The following is a 23,439-nucleotide window of genomic DNA, read 5'->3' as shown; positions in this document are numbered from 1 at the left end:
ATTTTGATGGGGTCCAGTAACAAAATTATAATTATTTTGACACAAATCAAAATCTGTATTTAATACATTTTAAACAGATTTAATGAACATGGAAAATAGACATTCGTGTAGTTTGGAAACTTTAGTTTCATTAATTGACGTGTTATTGTACACCATGAATGTGCCTAATAGCAAAAAAAAAAAAAAAAAAAAACCAAAAACACAACAACAACAACAACAACAACAACAACAACACTCTTACCCGTGCTGGCCCAAACTCCCTGACTTCTATGCGTCATTACTGTCACTACTGGTTGCATGTGTTGTAATACATAAATCACCGATAACAGCAAAAGGAATAAAAATAAAAATAAAGTGACAAACCAACACACACACATACACACATGTTACGACAAATTGATTAAAATTTCGACTGTCAAACCATCATAAAAAGCCCTGATTGAAATATATTCCATGTTTGTAGAAATAAAGATCGAAAATATACATCGTTATTATTTAGAAGATAAGATACACTATACAAACATTGAAAGCATATTGTTAAATCACATGCATGTTTCATCTTCCTGATATGGGCCATTTGAACCTGCATTCAGTATGCAAATTGCAGAGGTGAGACGAACCTATGAGGTGACAGCGTTTTATCATTTTCTGTTTTGTGCTACCTACAGGGTTCAGAACTCTAAACTTCACTACTAAACACTGTGTGTAGAGTTCTGTGCTCCAGCATACTGTTCAAAGACACTATTAGACGCTGCCACGAGAGGGCGTTGTTCTAAAAAAGTTGTTCGTCACAACAAGGAGTTTGTTATTCATAAAAGGGTTTGCAAAACCCTAGCGGCGTTTTGAAAGGAAAAGCCGGAGAGCGGGCCACTGCGGGAATACGCTTGAGTACCCCGGCGTATTAACGGGCTTTTCAAAGCGCCGCTCAAAGGACCGCTGAACGGCGGCGCCGCTGTTTTCCTGCACAATGTAATCTGCCAAGGCGCCTAAGAGTTCTGTGGGCTGCCTCCCCACTGGACTACGCCCTCTTGTGTTATAATCTCTTTGGTATAGGAATTGTGTAGTACGTACAGTACTGCACAGTGTACGTGACACGCAAAGGAAGGTCACCTTCGGCCTACGATATTTACATACGTACTACCAATAGCGCGCCGTGGCAGTGTGTACACATGTGACCTCTCCTACCAGTCCTGTACAACACCCGCTAAACGTAAAAGGGCAACTGCTCGTTTGTTTGGTGCGGCGTAACGGTTTATCCTTTTGTTATGCACTGGGCTCGTTTTGAGCGTAGAGATAAAATAGTTTTGTTAGATAGTAAGTAATCAGTGAAGGGGGCGGATGCTGTTCAAAGCGGCACGCGTTTTACGGTCGATCATAGGGCTTTTGCCGAGCGCAAAGATGGTGCTGAAAGTCGCTTCGTTCATAGGGCTGGCTGCGATCCTCCGCGCCTACGCCGCCCTGAGCTGGTGGGCTATCGCTGTTGGACTGTTCGCTGTATATCTGGTGACGGGCGGCTGGAAGTTTGTTCGAGTTGTCATCGTGACCCTGCCAAGAGATCTGAAGTGAGTTTGATATTTAGGAAAGATGAAGAAGAATTCTGGTCCAGGTGATCTGGATCAGTATTTGATTATCTCTGCCGAGCTTGGTGTTGGAGTTAGCCATAGTTCAACAAGTCGGGGCACAGGCCACAGCCACTGCACAGTACAGGCAGGCAGGCCGCACTCGCAGCGCAGTGCCCAGTGCCCCCAACAAGTCAACTAAACCAGTTAACAAAAGTGTGGGTGTGCTACCGATCTTGACCATGCATGACACCATGTGGGTACTGTGTTTTACCTCCTAACAGTTAGACCTATGTTTAAGATATTAATTATACTAACAATGTTGGGTATTTATAGTATGGAGATTAATGGGTCCAGCTGGTTACGCCCTTCAGTTCACATTAAACCAAAATAGGTCAGTTCTACTCTGAAGCTCAAAAACCTCGATGAACCTTAATAATATGTGAGGATTTTTGTAGCGTTGATGACGAAAGCAGGTAGGGCCTATAACTATAAAGGGCCTAACGTTACAGGTAAAGTTTATGGTATTACCGGACAGCATGGTAATTCCGTACACGTACATTTTTGCGTACTGATGTGATGACATTCAGCATTCAGTAGATAGTAGGGCCTATGCGCGAGACTTTAAATAGTAGATTAGATTAGCCTTGACCCATTACCTCAGATTTATACATGTAGTTGAGTGACCTGCACCTCGTCATAGTTAATATTTATGCATGTTTGAATCACATTTCATCACTGAAATTCTATGAAATCCCATTCACATACAGGAGAAATGCTGAAGATTCTTGATAGAACCACAAGTTCACCGATCGATACTGGAAATTTGCAGCTATTGTCCTCAAGTTTAGTGAACGATGCGGAAAGTTGTTCGCTGTTAAAGGAAGGGACCCGCAACGCAAGGGCGCAACTCGTCACCCGCGCTCCCGTAGACAAAGCACGTACATGTAAAATTCAATCATCAATTTTTCATAAGGTTTTATCGCGTGAACTGTTTGAAATGTTCAAGATAGACATTTTAAACGTTTTTACTGTAAAATGCAAAATTTGAGCCTAATTTGCCAATTTGCCAATTTTTCTTTGTCGTCCGCTCGGTGAGAATGTTTACAGTGATTTGTGGGATGAATTGTGATTCTGGTGCAAGGACAAGGTGCGAAAGACATTGATTATTTCATTGGGCAAGTCCAAGATAAGGTCCCCTCAGAAGGCAATATTTCATCTTTGCTCAATATTGACATGTTTGGTATCATTTTGAAGCTTATGAGTTGAAGTTTTGATTTCCATGGAGGAAAAAATGATATTATGTAAGTTTATGGAAATTTCAAGGGCTTCATTTGCATAAATGTGAAACACAGCGTTACGTATGGGACATTTATAAAAATTCATATTAATTCAAAGGAAAGCAAATGATATTTGATTAATATGTGGACATAAGAAGTTCATCAAGTAGTTTAACTTGGTACAAAAATCTAGGGATTATGCAAATGATTATGCAAATTAGCTCGTGTCCTATCATGAGATGTCCCATACGTAACAAATTGAGGTCATTTTTTAAGGTTTTTTCTGAAACTGCTAAAGGTTATTTTAATGCCCTTTTGGAAAGTTCTAATTTATTGTTTAGAGAAATTAAATACCATAGAAAAAAGAAAAAACAGTAAAAGAAATATATTCTATATAATAGGCATTGAAATAATGTTACGTATGGGACAAATGCGTTACGTATGGGACATCCTCATATATATTGCATGTGAATGCATGTAGCTAGCTGGGAAGGTCTCTCAGTACACAAATGGTCAATCATCCTGAAGAAAGCATCCCAACATTGTAGCTACTTTTTGAGTTATAGACACTTGAATCAATGCCTGTACTTGACTGAACAATTTTCAGAAAGGGGGAGGGGAAAATGGCAAAATACACAATGAAAAATCAGCTTTAAAGGGATGGTATAGTTTTTTTAGAAATGGGGATTCAGTTTTCAACATTTAATGAGATGATTGGAAACCAATTAAATGAATTACTAAAGAGAGCATACAATCCTAAGACTAGAGGAATTCAAAGTTTATGTGATGGAGATCCAATTTGAAATGGTTGTGATATCCACAAAAAGATATAAAAAGTAAAATGATTCCTTTTTTTTGCAAGTGATACACAAATTGTCCTTATTCAGTTTCAATAGTAGCCACGACAAAATTCATGGGTATACATACTGAGGTGTGACTCGAATCAATGACCTGACTGCTAGACAGACATCATACATTGTATCTACTCGATCACTGGGGTTCCACGCAGCAGGTATTGCTTATTTATTAAAATTAATATTTCTTGTGTCAAGTTTTTTTTTATTGAAACTAAATGGCAAACTGCCCTTCATCAATGGAAGTAAACACTTTAAACTATTCATTTTTTCAGTAGTAACTATCCTGATGAAAATAGGGCATACATACTCAGGTTGGTCATAAAAAATATAGAATATGATTAAATATGATTATGATGGTAAATATATGGGGAATATTGTTCCCTTGTCAATCTGGAACAACATTTGAGTAATTTCAACTGATTCTACCTCAATAATTATGCAAAAATTTGTTTATGGGTATTTTGCAAAATTATTTGGCAAAATACCCATATAAACTTGGTCAGAGACTCCAACCCAAAGTACCTTCTGATCTGGAGATTCTTCCGCCTGAAACCCCTAGCAAATGGGAGACTCAGAGTTGATGTGTGCGAAGCGCGAAATTCCCAGGGTTCTAGATGCTCTCTGGTGCTATCTAAGACTTATTTTTTCAACATACGATAGAAATATGTAAGAAATCCTTTCCAACGGGAGACAAAGAGCCAGGGCGGGAGAAATTAAATCTCAAACTGGAGAACGGGAGATTTTGCAAAAATGGGTTTTCGGCGGGAGATCTCCCGTCGAAAACGGGAGAGTTGGAGTCTCTGCTTGGTTCTCCACACACTAAACAAATGGGGGACAAAGGGCATACATACTCGGGTTGGTCATAAAAATATAAAGATATGATTGAATACGATTATGATGGTGAATATTTGGGGAATATTGTTTCCTTGACAATCTGGATCAGTATTTGAGTAGTTTCAACTGATTTTACTTCAATAATTATGCAAAATACCCATACACATGGTTCTTCACACACTAAATGAATGGGGGACAAACTGTCCCATATGTAACTGTCCCATACGTAACACGTCATGTCTGTCTTTAATTAGAACCTGTAATTAGCGCTTTTTGCCTAATGACATGAAACTTACCTGTGATAATCTTGAGTGTTGTGACTTTCATCACAGTGAGTTACAAGTTGTAGAATGAAATACTTTCAGAGAGTTTTGAGGTTGAAAAAAAATGTTCAAAAAAACAAAAGTTTTCTGGTCCCATACGTAACGGCACATATTTTCTCTTCTAGAATATAATTTTCTCAATTTTTTACATGATTATACTTCTCCTAGATATCAATCACCATGATGAAGTTCAATATGATCAAAGGCCATTAACACTATTTTTCAGGTCATAAAAGTCTCTGAATGTCCCATACGTAACGCGCGCATTATCTTGGACTTGCCCCATTGCGAAAATCGTGTCCGGAATTATAATGCGATTTTACACCGCGCAAAAAGACAAATTTTTGGAGAGAGGTATATTTGAAGTCTATTTTCCAAAAAAACGGAGTGAATAGTTTTCATATTTTGCCAAATTTGTAACTTTCAGGACTTTGTGAATAACTTGTACATTTTTTCGCCGAAATTTCGTCCTCTTAGTACGGAATTCAGAGCCACAAAAAAACAAGCGTCCGGTGATACGATCAACTCTCCTACATGTATGGGTAGGTTTTCCGTTTAACCGCTAGTAGGGGTCTAATACCAGGCATAATTTATTCTTGGATTAGCCTTCAGGAATGATAGTGTCTGTACTTATAGGTGTGTGACTGTAGAGCTATCTAACAATAACATAGTGAATATTCATAAGTTGTCACCGGTTGGCATGGTATGTATGTTGAAAGGGTGCAGGTACGATCAGAATCAAGTGGAAAGGATCCCTCCCAAAGTGTACATGTACTTGTGTACCCAGCCACCGAATGACCACCACACAATTACAAATTAACTAATATGTGGTAATTTAGTTTTTTGAATTGTAATTCAAAACCACTCTGGCTCTGTTCCTCAACGCACATAAAGTGACGAAATTGAAGTTAATTCTATTATGTTGAGACCGGAATACTACGTCTACAGGACCAGTCCTCTACTTCCGTATCAGATGTGATGTGATGTAATGTGATGAGGTCACTAATAGAATGTGTGTGGGATTTTCTGTGTTTTTGCGTGCGAAAAGTCAACCAGGTACAGTGCAAAAGCGTGGGTTGCTACAAATTGTGTACACATGTTTCCAGCGGTCAAATTTTGGACGGCACTGTGGTCGAATTATGGGCAGCTTGCTTTAAATGGGAAATGTGTGTTATGGGAAAATTAGTTCGAAGAAGTCCGATTCACAGTAGTCAGTGGTCCGATCACAGTTCTTTTCGTGATTTAGCTGAGGGGGATGACAGCTTTAAATAACAAACTTCTTTTGTGATGTCATAATAAGAAGCACATAATAATTATGCACTCACCCTGGTATTACTACAGACTGCGTTATGCGCAGAGAAGCCCACGAAGGCAACGTTACTTAGCAACACCTACTGTACCGGTACGTGCTTTGCTCTTAATAACAGCTCAACCTCTGCAATCTTTGTATCAATGCTAACAGTGATCGGCAGTATCATCAACAGCGCCCTCTACACTACCGGGACTATGCGCCCTTAAGTACAATGTACTTAGCTGAAAATAAATGTTGCAAGACAAAAACACAAGCATTCTGTAGCAATCAAGCTATGCTTTAGAATGTTTTACAGTGTGCAAGAACAATTTCTGTCTCTAAAGGGCTCCTCAACTTGACGAACGAGTATCATGTGCTCATTACTTCTCTGTTCTACATGTAGAAAAGGATGTTATTATCAATATTTGTTATAATATCAGCCATCTGTAGTCAGCTTCTGATGGGCATATTATATAATAGATGATGACTAGCGGGGGAGGGAACATACCGAATGTTTCACCCGAAGGGTTTGAAATGCTATTGAGGGAGGTTATAAATCCCGAGACGAAGTCGAGGGACTTATGGCCTTCCAAAATAGCATTTCAAACCCTGAGGGTGGAACGTTTGGTACATGTTCCCGACAACAAAAGTCATCATCTGTTATATTATATTGGTTAATAGTCAAATCTGCTTTTTCACATTGTATGGAAAAGGCAAATTTATCCTATCAATTGCGTGAAAAATATGATCGTTCAATCGTTTGCTATTGTTCTTCATTTGTTACGTGAAAATGTTTTCCGATGGGAGAACATTACAAAAATGTTCTGCCCATGGGCGAACATAACCAATGTGCCTCCATCACATGACTGTGTTTAGCCAATCACTAACCGATATTTGACTAAACCCATTTGATATAATATGTGTTTGTTTAACCCTTGAAATGCTTGTTGGATTTCTAAGATGTGCTACAAGTACTGTATAGGGGATTACACCCTTTTTTGCCAAATTCATTTTGCAATTATGGTACAGCATCAGTACACGTAATGGCATAATAATTGCAAATACTACACTCCCATAAAAGATTAGTGAATTCATAAAGAAAAAATGATTGTTCAACACAAATATGGCAACCCAACCGCAGCAGAGATAAGTAGTCATGAGCGGAACACCTTGAGAGTTCAGTGTTTCCTCCTCTGTGCCAGGAGATATGAAACTTACTCTTCACTTCCTGTAAGGATTTCAGGTACTGGTACAACTACGAATAGGATCAAAATAACATCTCAAGTTCATCACTTTACAATGGCAGTGATATTGCACACAGCTGTTGGTCAAGGGCCAAGGAACAATTATTTTCGAATGTTTGTGTTTGTGTTGTTGTTGTCGTTTTTTTTTTCATGTTGCCATTTTTTTTTTTTTTGGGGGGGGGCAATGCTCTTACTAGGGTCAAGGGATGATGCTCCCTCACCCTCCTTGTGGAAGAGATTCTCTTGGCACAACTTCCAGAAAATCATGGGTTTTTCCCTTTTTGGGAGGAGGGGAAAGGAGGGGAACGAGGGACAGCCCCGTAGCAGCCCCCCCCCCCCCCAAAAAAAAAAAAAAAAAAATCAGTGTAAGAGGAGTTGGGGTAGATTGAATAGGATGGTGATTGATTCGAAAGTCATCTGCCTGAGGTAATGTACATTGAGGGTCTTGGAAAAGCAGTTCTGGTCATGTGACCGTGATTCTGCTGATGTTAAAATCCTAAGGTGACTTCCTTTCAATGTTACCTCCTACCAGCTAGGATACTCACTAATAAAAACAGTTGTAAATTTCAATCTCTTACATAAGTACATACAATGTATAGATACGTACATGTGAGTAACTTTTAGAGGAGACTGATGCAGGGATGATTTGAACCACTGGAAAAAAAGAAACACATACTATATGAAGGGGCTCAGTAAATGAAGGAACTTTATGGCAGTTGAAAGATTAGTTTTTATTTCACTTTCTATGCGGCCCATCTGAAGTGGACACAGTGTTGATATTCTTTGTCACTTTGCCCTTTAACCCACTGAAGACTAGTAATGAGTATATTAGGGCAGCAGACATCTATGGGAAATGCGTGTTGTAGCAAAATCAGCCTGTCCTCAACGAGTTAATGCTTCCATGGCATCTGAAGAGTAAACTTTGCTCTACGTTTTCTTTTCTTTTTCAGGGGGTTGAAGGTGTTGATAGCTCTGAAGCTGTACATTGGCGGCAGGCTGAGGAAGAACCAACTCATTCATGACATCTTCCGGGAGACAGTTAAGCGCCATCCTAATAAGGTATTCGAAGAGATAGGGGAAAGGTTGATTTGATTTAATTTGATTTTAGCAAACTGTACAGATGGTATTAAGGTTGAATTTCTCTTAAGTTTGTCTGTCCCTTTTGCAACTCTCAAAATTAGACTCCTTCTGATATATTAAGGTAATTTAGACCTTTCCTCAGAATTATAAAACTAGAAACTCCTTTATGATGGGGGAGGAGTAAATACCATGGATTTCTGGTGAATTTATTTGGACACACACACACACGTACACACTCACACACGCACAAATCCAAACTGTTATTCTCTGAAAAAAAAAGAGGGTAGGCGTATTCTTGAGTAGAGACATTGGGTTAGTTTTTTTTTCCAGTTTTTTTTCTTTTGTAAAAACAAACAACCAAGTAGGTGTGTTACCATAATGTTTCTTACAAAATGTACATGATGTTGGCAGACATTATTCTTCAACCATGCAAAATTTCATGGTGTTTGTAAAGGGGATATGATGACCCTCAAACTTCACATTTTTAATACAAGTGTACCAGTTGATGCTGTGTCACATAAATGGAAAACTTGCAAAAACAAGCAGACTTTAACTATTAACTCACAGTCTCAGAAACCACATTTCTGTGGCCAGTTTGATGGTGTCTTGTATACTTCTAAAAAATTCACTGATTATTATTTTATTTTTATGAGATAAATTTAAGACCTGCCTTTTATTATGGTCCCATCTGAAATAATGTTACCTAATTGCTAATTTTGGTAGCAGATTTTAATACCCAATCCTAGAGCTGTAAATCTCTGAATTTATCACTTATCAGTATATTGGCAAAACACTTCAAAATTTTACATTTATAATGTCTATGTCCCAAATTGGCATTAATTTTTCCCTGATTTTTTATTTTTATTTAAATTTTTTGTTTTTTTATTTTTATTTTTATTTTTATTTTTTATTTTATTTTATTTTTTTTTTTTTTGGGGGGGGGGATTGATGGATGCAACTTGTTTCATGTAGTGTTTCTCCAATATAGAATTCACAATAGAATTCAGGGTTGCCAAATTGATGAGGGAAAGATGATTATTTCTGTATAGCAAAATCATCATAGGACTTGATTGGTTAGATAGTAACTCATCTTTCGCAAGATCTCCAAATTTTTTCCAGAAGTTCAGCATGGAGTAAGTGAATGGTAATGGTGATGAGATACAAAATGTAGGTGCATGTCACTTTTTCATCAATCTAAACTCCACAGTTGGAATTTTGGTAGAAATTTGTTCTCTGTTTGTCTTGATTTGTCTGTAAGTATCTACTTCTAATTAATGAAGACTCACCATGTGTCAAAGAACAGTATTGCTTTCACACAATCATTTGATATATCAGTAACTGTTGCATAATGTATCGATACCATATTAAAATCTAATGCTGTGGAGTATATTGTCACTTGCATGTATTTGATTGGAACTGTGGATATGACATCTGATCTGTGCTTTCTTCACTGTAATAATGCCAACTATGATAACATTGTGGACACAATGTTTATAAATTACAGTGCAACTTCAATTGTGCTGATATGAAATTCTTCTGGATTTTAATCTTGTGTTTTGAATTGATTCAGATAGTCAGGGATGTGTGTACAGCTGTATGACACAGTGATGTCACTCAATACATTGTTTCTGAAGCACTTAGAAAAAAAAAACCCCAACCCATCATGTGCATTGTTTTGAAAACTGTACATTGCAGTTGTTGGTAAAAAAACAAAACTGCAGTTCAGTTCTCCAGCCTATGATATTCAATGGAGTGATGTATAGTACATGTAGTGTATGGCCCCATTTAAAAAAAGAAACAGAAAAAAGAAGATGTTTAGAATAACATCTTTTGCTAAAATAACAACTTCTCATAGCAACAGCCAATCAGGAGGCAGGATTTTTGTCATTGCCATGACACCTGCCATTCCAGCAAGAGTTGCTCTCATGATTGTTTGGCCTCTAACTTTGTACACTGTATCACAAGTCAAATTCATGATTATTCATTTCCTTTCTTGTACCAAACTATTCAGTTTGTCTATTCATATTCAGTTCCTGTCTATTCCATTTCATGATCATACATTATGTGCTTAAAGTTCTGTGTTGATGGATTACTACGTAGTAGTTGTCAAGTACAAAATGTACATGTGTTTTTTAAAGACTTGAGCAAGCTTCTTTCAAAATAGATTTCTAGAGCAACCTGTTCAGAGATCTCTTCTTGAAGAAATTCATAAAAATGTGAGTAGGAGTTTGCATGTGCTATCACTGATTGACAAATTGGAGCACATACATTTTCAGGAGGGTTGTTCACAAAGGTGCTCTCAAATTCAAGTTTGATGTATGTCATCACTGCCCATATTGAATAAAAAAAAAAAAAAAAATCCCCTGTCATACAGTACAAATGGTGCTAGTTGTCAGGCAAATGGGCATAAACAGCCAGCCATAGACGTACAAAGTGTAGTTTGGTCTGAGGCTTGGCTGACATACAGTGTTTTATAGCAACAGATAACGAATTATACATGTACACTGGATTCCAGGTTTTGAAAAGTTTGAGTCGGAACAGTAGACCACAACAGTACAGCTGTATGAGTAATACAGAGATGCCAACTGTTACCTTTTTTTACAGCAATTATTTTTTTGCAAACTTTCTCCCCAGAAACTTTTCATCCACGTTTTTTTTTTTCTTGAGCAAATCATGCATACATTTAACCGAGTACTTCATTAAATTTATCACATGTATGTAGGTGGCACTGCAGCTGGATGATCAAAGATGGTCCTTCCTCCAAACTGAACAGTACAGCAATGCTGTGGGCAACCTCTTCTTTGAGAAGGGCTTCCAGAAGGGAGACACCGTCGCCCTCATCATGGACAATCGTCCCGAGTTCTTCGGACTGTGGCTGGGCTTGTCGAAGATCGGCGTCATCTCGGCGTTCATCAACTACAACCTGAGGAAGGACGGCCTCGCCCACTGCATCAACGTGGCAAATTGCAAAGCTGTGATTTACGCCTCAGAACTCGCAGAAGGTGAGGTTACAGAGAGAGTGTGGTGTGAAGGAGCGGGAGGAATTGTTAACTTTCTCATTACCTCGGGTTGAATGTGCCATTGGGACTGTACACCAAATGTTTGCAAATGGTCAGAGTAATATGGTTGGGTGTCATCAGAGGATTTTTCATTTTCTGTTTTCCCCCTTTTGTTTTTGAAATGGACTGCCTTTAATTCTTAGAAAAGAAGAAGTTATCCTTGGACTTTCTTTGATTTTGTTTGACAGTGCCTCAGTTGGTGTTTTGTCATGGATGATTTTGGATGATATAATCTCAAGTCGGTGCAAAAGTCTGGCAGCAAAGTTATCCTTGAATGAGTCATGTAGATATCTGTACAAAAACAAACAAACAAACAAAATACATTTGTGCAAGACCTCGAATGGCTCTTTGCAAAATAAATACTGTTCATTGTTGCTTTGTGTCAAATCATCATCACATAAGGAGACAGTACAAATGTTCAGCTGTACATTGTAATTCAAGTGTAGTCCTTCTAAACACCAAGAGGTGAAAGGACCACTTAGCCTGCCCTGGCACTGCATATTTCTACTCTTTTAGTCATTCTCTCATATGAGCAAGCCTACCTTCAATTATCTTAAAGACTCAGAGTGCAAGGTTGAGGCCAATTTTTCGTGAAGTGTTCATTGATTTATAATCCAATGGTACATTACATGTATCTCAGTTTCATGAGCCAAAGTATTTAAAGCTTGATCCCCACGATGTGAATATACTTTTCATGTGCAATAGAACAAACAGTGTAGAGTACACACCACAAGTACATGCACACTGGGTAGGACAAGTGCATTCTTCTCGATTTTTTTTTGTGTGCATCCATTGTTGCTTCCATAATTGCTGATAATCTTCTGATTTTGCTATTTTGCTGTATGCATACATTTGACATGGTATGTCTCTTCTTCCTGTGGGTTTTTGCTTTATCAAGTACATAAGATCATATCCATTTAAAGGGCTGGTACAGTATTGGTGGAGATGAGAAGTGGGCTTTTAACTTTTTGCGAGATAGCGGTACCAAGAAAACACTTATGATACAGAGCATACCATTTTAAGAGGAATTCAAAGTTTATTTAATGAAAATCGGGTTTGGAATGACTGAAACATCCAAAAACAAAGTACCGGTAAAACAAAGCAAGCGTAATAAAGTGTGGGTCTCACACTTTATTAGAATTGCTCTTTTTTGGGTATCTCAACCATTTCAAAACCAATTTTCATCAAATAAACGTCGAATTCCTCATAGAATTAAATGCTCTTTCATACACTGTATTTCATAAGAGGTTTCTCATTATCTCACCAAAAAATGTTAGAAACCTGAAATAACCAAAACAATGTGATCCCTTTAAGTGGAATATGGCATGTACATGAACTATGACTATTATAAAAAGATTGTGTTTTGTTTGCCAGTAATCAAAATATTCCTGTAAGAGTATGAAGACTTTGATTGAACTCCATCAATTAATATCAATTTAACCTGTTGAGGACAGGCTGATTTTGCTATAACACGCATTTCCCCTTGACACCCAGTGCCCGAGTATACTCGGGACTCGTCCGTAAGAAACGGGTTATGAAAATGTTATTTTCAAAAACAAAGACATGATAATAAGATGTAAGACATCTATGATAATTTTGGGACCTAAACTTTTACTTCATTCAAACAAAAATTTTGATATAACTGTGTGTGATAAACGGGAGTGCATAGTAAGATAGGCCTTTTGTAATGATGAAATGCAACGTACATAAGTGTAAGTAATGTATTTCCTCTGTCTTAAAAAAAAAATAGTTTATGTTTGTTTGGGTCTTTTTTTCCATGTGGAATTAATTGTACTCCAAAATCCTTCGGGAACAACTGACAAACCATTCTAACTATATGTTTTCACCCTTCTTGTGGCTGCATCACTTTTTATGTTGTAGCCATCAGAGATGCTCTGCCCTCGCTGCAAACCAAAGAGTGCTACAGCACTGGTCCTGTGCCCCAGAATCCAGGCTTCAGTTCAACGGACATTGACTCTCAGGTGGCCAACACCTCCTCACTTCAGCCACCGGTCATTCCCAGTCGGGATCTGAGAGGTGAGAGCCAGGGACTCGCGGTACTAAAAAGGGGGATGGAGGGATTGCTTAAATCTCGTAGATTTTGTAATACTGTATATACACTTGCAGATCACCAGTCCAAATCTATTGCAAAATGAGATTTATCGTTTGGCTGTATTCTTGTTGCAGCACATTCTTCAAGCAGTAGATACATGTACAACTCCTTGAGTTACTGTAGTAGTGCACACAGTGGTTCGGTCTGCACTTAATAACATTTTAATGAAAGACAGTACCTTTCTTGCATTTCTGCGTGTGCGTGTGTGCTTGATATTGCTCAATGTGAAGGACAAATTCACTTTAAATGTACATGTGTGGATTGAGTGACTGCAGCAATAGTAGAACACATCCGTCAAAGTTTGAGGAAAATTAGACAATCCGTTCAAAAATTATGAATTTTTAAAGTTGCAATGCCACCATCACTGGATTAGGAGACTACTACAATTTGTGATGTCACATACAATCCATTTTTTCCCCCTTGACTTGTTACTGATGTATGTAAAGGGTAATATTATCCCCCTGCCTTCCGAAAGAGGCAAGTCAAGTGCTCTTTTGTTATGCTAAAAAAGTGAGAATATGTTGAATTTGGTTGAATCAGGTTTGTCTGTGTAGTAGGTACAGTAGCATCTTTGTTAGAAGTTGCACGTTGAAGGATTTTTTGTGGCTGTATACATGCACTGTACAGTGATTAGCAGAGCATCTGAATATGATTCTTGCATGCAGGAAATGCAATGCCATGATATTCACATTGAAAATATATAGAGCAGGTTTCCTTCCTGGAAGTAGGAGATAAAAAAAAAAGAAAAAAAAAGGGAACTATGGCTCTGAGCTGCAGTCACATGCCCTTTCCCCAGATGTCTCATTTTCCTGAGAGACCAAAAAATGTTTGTATTTGATTATGATATAGGCATGTTTTATGAACAAATTTAGTGTGCATCTTGACAATGGCAGATGCTTGCTAGTCAGGACAAACATTTGTTGTTGCTTCCTGGGCTTACTGAAAAATAAGAGTACATTACAATGTATGTAAAAGAAAATAAAAATAATTAGAAAATGATTGGCTATTGTTTTATTTGAATACTACCAAATTCTTATCACACATAATAAATGACTGAAGATGGAGATATTCTGATTCAAGTTTTAATTATATTGACTAGTTATCTATGTAGCGGGCACCATCTGGTCATCAATTAAAGTACATTGTATTTGCCTAACACTAATCTTCTGAAAATCCATAAATGCACAGCTGATATAGAAATGCCTTGATGTGAATATATGACCCGCTACTACAAAAGGATCCAAAAGTTGCAGGAGGTTGATTTTTCTGAAAATGGTATGACATTATTCCCTTATTCTCCAGCCTTAATTTCATATATGAATACAACTCATAAAAGTACTCAATTTGCGGATATATCCCTGATTTTGTGAGAGCATATCGAATGGTCTAGGAAATCAGCATTTTGAGAAAAGCGCCTTCAAAGTTTTCCTGCTGACGCAATCCTGATCAAGGGGAGGTAAGACAGTATTGTGAAGAGGTAAGACCTCTTCACAATAGAAGGTATGCTTCTATAAAGCAACCGCCATGATATTCATTCAAGCTTAGCACCAACGGTCTACACATGACCAATCAGAAACCAGGATGCCATGCACTGACCAATAATCAAAATATTCCTGTAGGAGTATGAAGACTTTGATTGAACTCCATCAATTAATATCAATTTAACCTGTTAAGGACAGGCTGATTTTGCTATAACACACATTTCCCCTCGACACCCAGTGCCCGATGCTCGGGCGGAGTCTATTTGCGGCGCAGTGGCATTAAGATCCTTTTGTCGTGGCGGGTCACTATACAGTGTACATTGTATAAACATGTATTTTTTTTTTTTTTAGGGGGGGGGGGAGGTAAAGCACATAACTAGATGAACTAACAGAGATGGTGAAATTAACATTACAGTGGAAACTCAAGGTTTACTGTCAAATTGTCCACACAAGGATCAATAGCCCCATTATATTCTGCAGTGGTAGACATGGTACATCTGATTTCCAGAGGGATCCTGAAAGGAAAGAGATTCCAATCTGGAAGCAGTATAGAATCCAGAACACTTGGAAAAAAAAAGGCATTCTATCAATACTGTGACTTCCTCATGACTACTTGGCTTCTTCACTTACAGTAGCTGCAAGTGAAACAAAAGTTGCATGAATTGCTGCATCTTCACCCTGAACCCAAATTTAAGGAGAAATTCCTCTTACAGCAGGTTGGATCATCAATCATGATCAAACAATAATCCCAACTCCACTCTAGGCCTGTATCCTGCATGTAGCCTATACAAAAGCCACAGCACTGGATAATGCCTGGAAAACTTGTCAGATTTGAAGTGGTCTCCCCCTCCTCGAATCCCCACCCCCAAACTTCTATTTTTGGGGAGGGGAGTTGTTAAGGTTTGTTTTTATTATACACCCTATATTAGGTTTGTTAGATTTATTATACACCCTATATTAACAGAAATAGACATTTATTGCTCATTTTCTTTCCATGCAGTATTCATTTCTCTTCCCCCCTTTCCTCCATGTATAGACACCATCTTCTACATCTACACATCAGGAACCACAGGGCTACCCAAGGCTGCTATCATCACACACTCAAGGTTTGTTTGCATCGTTATCTTTCACATGTGTGCTTTATACATGACCATATGTTTTGGTTTGCCAACCATATGGTGACTGAGGGTTAAAGGTCATCCAGTTATTTGTAATTTGAGTGAGACACTTCAGTTTGGCATAATGCTTGCAAGTGAATATATGTGCAAAGATCATCATACTGCAAAGCAAGTTCATTATTTATTTATCTTTTTTTTCAGCCTCAGATTAATGTTGTACAGCATGCAGTTTTAGATTTGCATCATGTTGTAACTATAAGAAAAGCTTGGCAAACAATGATGTAAAGGGGCTCAGTGCCAGCATAATGTTCATTGACAACCGTAAAGTGAGCAGGCATCAGGCCAGAGTCTACCGTATCTTCCTGCATCACAACACTCGTGAAAAGTCACATTAGATCAAATGTTCTTGCAGGTCCTGCAAATCTGTATTTTAGATGACATTGTACTCGACTGATGTGGGGATTTGGGTGTTTTCTGATTGGGTTGTCCTATTTTGTGATAGTTTGAAGTTATGAGCTTCAAGTCAATTATGAATTGTATTGTAGCAGTCTTCACAAACCCATTTTTTCCACATCTTAATTTATTTGTTTGTTTGTTTTTTGTTGTTCTCACTTATGTGAGTTAAAGTTCAAATCTTTGCAGAAGCTCAAACAGTATGAAATATAAATGAGATCATCAAGTATCCCTTGACATTCGTAGCCATGTTAATGATTTGAAAATCCTTTTTTTCTTCCATGAAAAGTTAAGGGGAGACTCAGTTTTAATTGAATAGACTTTAAGCCATTGCACCGACTTTAAGCCATTGCACCTTCTCTAATGAAAATTACCATTCTTACATGTTTTGTTTTCAGTCATTTATATTGCATTTCAGAAACATCCAGGTCAGAGACTCCAACCCAAAGATACCTTCTGATCTGGAGATTCTCCCACCTGAAACCCCTAGCAAACGGGAGACTCAAAGTTGATGTGTGCGAAGCGCGAAATTCCCAGGGTTCTAGATGCTCTCTGGTGCTATCTAAGACTTATTTTTTCAACATACGATAGAGATATGTAAGAAATCCTTCCCAACGGGAGACAAAGAGCCAGGGCGGGAGAAATTAAATTCTCAAACGGGAGAACGGGAGATTTTGCAAAAATGGGTTTTCGGCGGGAGATCTCCCGTCGAAAACGGGAGAGTTGGAGTCTCTGCCAGGTGCGATGAATGAATAGTATGCTCTGTTAGAGACATGCACATACTGTACTTTGCATAAATATACATTTGTGTTTGTACATTGTATGTGTGTGTTTGTGTTTAGGGAATATTGCATGTTATTTCTGAAACTCCTCTATTGACCGATTCGGGTTTGTTGAGGGCAGCAGACTTTTTGTGGCACTGGGCGCAGCCATGAGGTGTCTTAGCCGACCCCCCCCCCCCCCCCCCCCCCCCCCCCCCCCCCCCCCCGCCCCTCCTCTCCCCCACCCCCCGGGCAACATGTGCACTTGTAATAAAGGTTCGCGCACTAAGCAAGCATTCGCGCACTCAGTACAACATGCCCATTGGCTAAAACAACCATGCATCAGTTTTTCATTCCGAGCGCGGAAGGGGGTGGGGGAGAGGGGAGGGGGGGTCGGCTAAGACACTGCGTAATGGCGCTGCCCATGCCAAAAACACACATAGCGTGTCACAGAATCGGTCAATACTCTAACAGTAACTTTATACTATAACATAAACAAAAACAAAACGCAAATACCAGTTTAGGCATGATGTGAATTGCGGGAATGCAGCTGTACCAAAATTTTCAATATTCATAACTTTTGAACGAATACTGTAAAAGTGGACATTTTTGCAGTGTTGAAGTTTATTAATACAATTTCATATGCAAAGTCAATATTTCTCCCTGTGAGTTCATTAAAATCCCCCTCTCCTTACCAATGCTACAAATATTGCATAATTTTCTTGATTACGGAAGTCCATACTGCACCTCATTGTTCTTTTTTTCCCCAATGTTCTGAATGACACAATGTGGTGCAAAAGTTGTGTGTGTGTGTGTGTGTGTGTGTGTGTGTGTGCAGTTTTATCATGATTGTTCAGCTTGTGACAGTGATGCTTCCATGGTATTGCAGTTTGCTGTCAATGATATAATAGAGAATCCCTTGATCATTGAAATTTAGTGTTACTGCAGTTTAGTCTGACAAGCTAAACTGCAGACAATACCATGGTTGTTGTGCACTCATGAGGTCTTTGCAGATACACTGTACAGTGTAGCTGTTCATGGCTATAAACGCTATTGTAACGTCCCTTGACCATAGGAAGACATTATTGCATTTACTCTGCAGTTCATTGTTCATGGTATCAATACTTATTTTGGCAATGTTCTGCTGTACAGAATGCTGTCCATGCTCAAATATATTTCACTGTCTTTTGACCTTAGACCTTTGACATGCTCTGCTGCATGAACATATTATTATTATCATTATGGATTTTCCCACGTGAATGTCAATGTCTTCGTTACAGGTTGCTATTCATGGCCAAGAGTATTGCTGTATCCTTCGACATTCGTAGTGACGAGGTAATCTACTGTGCGCTTCCCCTCTACCACTCGGCAGCGGGGTGCCTAGGTGCCGGCCAGATCATCATCAATGGCGCCACCATGGCCCTGCGCAAGAAATTCTCTGCCTCCAACTTTTGGCACGACTGCATCAAGTACAAAGCGACAGTGAGTGATAGCTCTCCCTCCCATTTTGACTGCTCTTTTAACCCTTTCAGTGCCAGGGACCTGGGGACAGTATGTGCAGTAGCTGCTTCAGCTAGGCTTCAGCTAGAAAAATGTCTACACGGTTGTATTGTTACCATTTGATAAGAAGAGTAGCAAAGAGTGATAGTTACCTTGTAGATGAAAGGACTAAGAGAGCTAGATAAAAGGCTGAGGTCAAAGGTCACCAAAACTCAGCTAGAATCTATTTTCCATACCATTAATTCCAGTAGGGAAGCACAGTATCAATGAGGGGAAAAAGGTTTGCGGTAGCACTGCACAATCTCCGTCATTTACTTCACCATGCAAACCCTCAAGAAAAACATAACCCAGTGTCAGTGGTTGTATGTGGTGAAATTGATTTATGATATCTATTTGTTTGTTTTTAGAGAGAGAGAGAGATTGAGTTCAAACCCTGGTCGGTAGTTAAGGCTGATCAACAGCAACAAAATATGAGAAGGGCATAAAACAGTGAAATTGCTCTCGTAATTAACCCGTGGAGGACTAGTCGCGAGTAAACTCGGGCAGGTGTTTATGGGAAATGTGTGTTGTTGCAATGTCAGCCCGTCTTAATGGGTGAAAATGTACTTCGTACTCGGGTTCGTGTACTGTGCAGAAGCACAATGGAAGCATACAGTTTATAATATGTCTCCATTCTTATGTCATTTTTACCATAATTCCTTATAAGAATGCTACCGCAGGAGTTTTGTTTTGAAGTCCAGGATCTAAGTTTGCTGTTGTTGTTTTTTAACATCACATTGATTATCTGACGATGCGGTAAGCGGAGTGAATTGCCTTTCAGAATGGGGCTTTCAAATATCATTAAATTGTTATTTTCAGAGAGAGAGAGAGAGAGAGCAGGAAGTAGAATACCAGCTAGCATTAGCAAACTGAAAGTGATGGCAATATTCATTTAACAATCAAGTGGCTTTTGTGGTCAGTTTTTGCCGTGGGAAGCTTTCGTTTTGTTGTCTTCAGTTTCATCTCTGAATGAAGCCTTCTCTCCAAAGATGTGTGTACTCATAAAGTAAAAGTCAGGCAGGTAGTCTGGTATGTAGCTGAATGGAGATTAATAACAATGGTATTCATGTGCAGGGGCAACATGATTCATACTGTATTCATGTTAACACTTTTACAGTATTCATAATGAATAAGAACATGAATGATGTGAGAGGTTAGAGAGACACATGGAATGGCAGCTTCTTTGAAGGAAAGGCATGATGTTATTAATGCTTTTAATGATTTTTATGCCTCCGCCACGAAGTGGTGCCGGAGGCATTATGTTTTCGGGTTGTCCGTCCGTCCGTACGTCCGTCCGCATTGTTTACGTGATAACTTGAGTAATATTGACTGGAATTTTACCAAACTTGGTCCAAGTATAAGGTATGATGGGGCAATTACTTGATTTAGATTGTGGGTGAAATCGGCCAAAGGTCAAAGGTCAAGGTCAAATCATGAAATTGTATCTGTTTACGCGATAACTCAAGACTGGGTCAAGCAAATTTCACCAAACTTTGTCCAAGGATGATGTATGGTGGGACAATTACTTGATTAATTTTTGAGTGAAATTGGACAGAGGTCAAAGGTCAAAGATCAAGGTCAAAACCTAAAATTTATCTTTTTATGTGATAACTCAAAACTGGATGAAGCAGCTTTCACCAAACTTGGTCCAAGGATGATGTATGATATGGCAATTAGTTGGGTAGATTTTAGTGACATTGGCAAGAGGTTAAAGGTCAAAAGGTCAAGGTCAAATGCTAAAAATGTTGCTATTTCCCTATATCCATGCATTGCCCAAAGGTATTTTCTTGAAACTTAGTGCAGACATGTACTACTGCATAAAGATTTTCCTGAGAGAGTTTCATGTCATAAGGTCAAAGGTCAGAAGGTCAAAGCTTTAAATAGGTGAAAATGTTACAATTTCACTTTTCTCACAAATGGTTCAATGTATCTTCATGGAACTTGGTACATACGCATGTACTGACTGGCAGGGATTATCTAGGGAATTTAGGGGTCATGGGTCAATAGTCAGGGGTCAAAGGTCAAGGCCAACTCATCAAAATTTTACTATTTCCCTCATATACTAGTATATGCAATGCTTGCATTATTATTTTTAAAACTTAATACACATATATTACCTAATGGAGATTCTCTTGGAAATTTCCTGCCAGAAGGTCAAAGGTCAAAGGTTAAGGGTCAAGGTCAGGTTTAAATGCCAAAAAAAATCTATTTTGTACTGTAATTGCACTCTTTCTTTATACATTGTACGTACGTTGAAAATTACTTAATGCATAAACTTATGAAAGGGTCAGTCAGAAGTCAAGTAAAAATCCTTAATTCCCAAAATACATGTACACATACCTGCACTCTTTAATAGACAATTATAGCAAACGCAGCTCAAGGAAAGTGAAGATTCAAGATATTTCTGACAAACCTGTCATTTCAGTATTTTGCCAGCTATGTAAAACTGTTATCTCACATTGTGAAGATGTTATACTATACACCTGTTGGGAGAATCATGCATTATGGCGGAGGCATCAGTCGCCATAGCGACATTTCTAGTTGTACTATGAAGTTCAGTTTTGACAGAAGTTTGCTTTGTCTTTCTGCTAAATTAAAGTGAGTGTTTTTTTTTTCCCCTTTAAGATGATCCAGTACATAGGTGAAATCTGCAGATACCTGTATGCCCAGCCACACCGTCCAGAGGAAACCCAGCACACGGTCAGACTGGCCATGGGCAATGGACTCCGGCCACAGCTTTGGAATGACTTCAAAAACAGGTTCAACATCACAAAGGTGATACTATAAAAAATGCTACTCACTTACATATATACCATCAAGAAGTGTCTGGTGCTGTAAAATTCAAGCATGACTCTTTAGAATAATGATGAGCAGAAACTTCCTGGAGCTATTGTGAGGATGATTCCTGTGCCACCCTGTTCAGGATGTGTATCAGGATAGACATATAGAAACTCTATCAACTGTCCCACGTGGAAGCTATGAACATGTTGTATGAGGAGCGATGTTATTCCCATTCTTAATTGGCAATGATTTTTTGGACATTATGCAGTTTTTGGTGAACAAAGGTCACGAATTAATGTGCCAGTTTACAGCAAACAAGACACAGGTATTAAAGGGTAAACATGCCCAGTGAACCTGTTATGCAGGTTAAGGAATCCATGATCTAGATTTCGCTTTTGGCTGAGATATAGAACAAATATAGTTTCTGTTTAAAGTCATGGGGATTTAGTAAAGGTGGTTGTGGCTTGGTGTATAAGACTGGACTGTCTATCACAATGTCCCTGGCTCAGTTACCCTAGCTGCAGCAATTGTGCCATTAGGTAGAGACATTTCATCCTCATTGCTCACTGCAAAACCAGAAGTGTTTGCCTGCATTTTAAAGGGAATACAAACCCACAGAACAATGTGAATTGAGTGAAAGCAGTAACATTAGAGGAACACAACAGTGAAAGTTTGAGGAAAATCAGGCAATCGATGCAAAAGTTATAAAGTTTTAAAGTTTTGGTGTTTGAACTGCTGGCTAAGGAGACTACTAGAGGTTATGACGTATGAGTGGACTACAATATAAAGAAAATATAAAGGGAATTCAATAAGAATTCATTTTTCATGAAAATTACACATTCCATCAACTTAATACTGGCATATGTTAGGGGTAGCACTTATTCCCCCTTTCATCTGAAAGCGGTTAGTCAAGTACTCTTTCATTTGCTAGAAAAATGAATTTTTGTGGAATTCCTTTTATATTTTCTGTATATTGTAGTCCACTCATATGTCATAACCTCTAGTAGTCTCCTCATCGAGCGGTTCCAACACCAAAACTTTAAAAATTAATAACTTTTGCATTGATCGTCCGATTTTCCTCAAACTTTTACTTTCATTGACAGTCATGAAAAACTTATATTTTTCATGAAAAGGTCATGGAAAGTCATGGAATTGCAAAAATTTAGAAGTTTATCTGTTGGGTTTTTTTTTTGTGTGTGTGTGTGTGTGAGATGTGATGTATTTCTGTTGCGTTGCTTTGATTTGGGATCAATTTGTCAGTCTGATGTGTAAAAAGAAAAAAGAATGTATAAAAGTCATGGAAAGGTCATGGAATTCTGTCTAGAAAGGTCATAGAAAGTCATGGAATTCAATTCAAGAGAAAGAGTATGAGCCCTGTGCAAGGAGAGCCTTATATCCAACCTTTCATTGTGTAATGCTATAAATTAGATTTGGCCAAGTTTGATCTTCACTGTGCCTCCTTCCACACCAGATTGGGGAGTTCTACGGAGCAACGGAAGGCAATGGCAACATAGCCAACATGTCTGGCCAGCCCGGTGCTGTAGGCTTCAACTCCATGATTGCCCCCTGGGCGTACCCTGTGTTCCTCATCAAGGTGGACCCACAGACGGGCGACATCGTACGGGGGTCCCGACGGCCTCTGTAGAAGAGCTCAGCCAGGTAATAA

At 38.6% G+C, this 23,439-nt stretch overlaps 1 protein-coding gene across 1 annotated transcript in view; it reads left to right on the top strand.

Annotated features, from left to right (window-relative positions):
• The first annotated feature begins 1,263 nt into the window (after window positions 1–1,263).
• LOC139721732 (long-chain fatty acid transport protein 4-like) overlaps window positions 1,264–23,439 on the top strand; it is a 34,096-nt gene continuing 11,920 nt past the window's right edge. The window contains 9 exon segments of the mRNA XM_071633053.1: window positions 1,264–1,562; window positions 8,339–8,447; window positions 11,191–11,470; window positions 13,409–13,564; window positions 16,158–16,227; window positions 18,734–18,935; window positions 21,618–21,767; window positions 23,245–23,406; window positions 23,408–23,432. Coding sequence (XP_071489154.1) covers window positions 1,339–1,562; window positions 8,339–8,447; window positions 11,191–11,470; window positions 13,409–13,564; window positions 16,158–16,227; window positions 18,734–18,935; window positions 21,618–21,767; window positions 23,245–23,406; window positions 23,408–23,432 — 1,378 coding nt within the window. The 5' untranslated portion in view covers window positions 1,264–1,338.

Source organism: Diadema antillarum, unplaced genomic scaffold, assembly GCF_040938485.1.
Source record: "Diadema antillarum isolate AM-2024a unplaced genomic scaffold, OU_Dant_1.0 scf00000148, whole genome shotgun sequence".
Classification (NCBI taxonomy): domain Eukaryota; kingdom Metazoa; phylum Echinodermata; class Echinoidea; order Diadematoida; family Diadematidae; genus Diadema; species Diadema antillarum.
Note: the sequence above shows the minus strand (reverse complement) of the source record. Positions and strands in the feature narration are given on the sequence as shown.